The sequence below is a fragment of the Penaeus monodon genome, chromosome 24 (assembly GCF_015228065.2).
Source record: "Penaeus monodon isolate SGIC_2016 chromosome 24, NSTDA_Pmon_1, whole genome shotgun sequence".
In the NCBI taxonomy this organism is placed as follows: domain Eukaryota; kingdom Metazoa; phylum Arthropoda; class Malacostraca; order Decapoda; family Penaeidae; genus Penaeus; species Penaeus monodon.
In genome coordinates, this window is record NC_051409.1 from 8,520,373 (window position 1) to 8,521,028 (window position 656).

At 36.7% G+C, this 656-nt stretch overlaps 2 protein-coding genes across 2 annotated transcripts in view; one reads left to right on the plus strand and one right to left on the minus strand.

Annotated features, from left to right (window-relative positions):
* The window catches only part of LOC119588836 (calcitonin gene-related peptide type 1 receptor-like), a 6,562-nt gene extending 6,380 nt beyond the window's left edge, over positions 1 to 182 (plus strand). The window contains exon 4 of the mRNA XM_037937476.1: positions 161 to 182. Within this exon, the coding sequence (XP_037793404.1) occupies positions 161 to 182 (22 nt within the window). The remainder of the gene's footprint in view (positions 1 to 160) is intronic.
* A 184-nt stretch (positions 183 to 366) lies between these two features.
* LOC119588837 (calcitonin gene-related peptide type 1 receptor-like) overlaps positions 367 to 656 on the minus strand; it is a 35,383-nt gene continuing 35,093 nt past the window's right edge. Inside the window, exons 8-9 of the mRNA XM_037937478.1 lie at positions 524 to 650; positions 367 to 375 (exon numbers count right to left, since the gene is read on the minus strand). Coding sequence (XP_037793406.1) covers positions 367 to 375; positions 524 to 650 — 136 coding nt within the window. The remainder of the gene's footprint in view (positions 376 to 523; positions 651 to 656) is intronic.

A 656-nucleotide genomic window follows, 5' to 3' on the forward strand; every position in this document is an offset into this window, starting at 1 on the left:
GGGTGAAAAAAGCACCTTCATAGCCAGAAAGATGTATATCGTGTGCCTATATCATATTTTCCTTTTTTGATGAATACATAATCGAAACGCATACATCTGTTATGAAGTTTATTCTCTTTCAAGATTTCTTTTATAATCTTTGTCTCAATTAATTATGTAGCAAGAGAATACAAGAAGGTTAATGATGACAGTGAGATTATTTTTTTGAGAATATAATATCAGCTTGGCTCACCTTAAAGCTAAATATGGATAACTGCGTAATAGTGACGGCGAGGAAAATAATGATCACAATATTGGATGTGTGTCATGTACATTCATAACTTCACAATCATAGTTACGTGTCCACAAGTCCACCAAAGTTGCAATTCAAGGGTTCTGTAAGTGTATAATACGCATTCAAGGCTTCACAAGTGTATTCAAGTGTTCATAAGTGTGCACAAAAGTCCACACATGATCTCTGCAATACTGCAGCAACCACCACGCAATATCAGCTCATACCAAATCAGTTTTACAGTATACTCACACTGTTGTTCAAGACCGTATCGGGTTTGCCAGCCACTTCAAGATACCATGCAATCCACATGATATTGTTGATCATGAAGCTGACGAACAGATTCTTGTGAAGGCGAATTCTTGTGCACTGAAGGTTCCTGTTT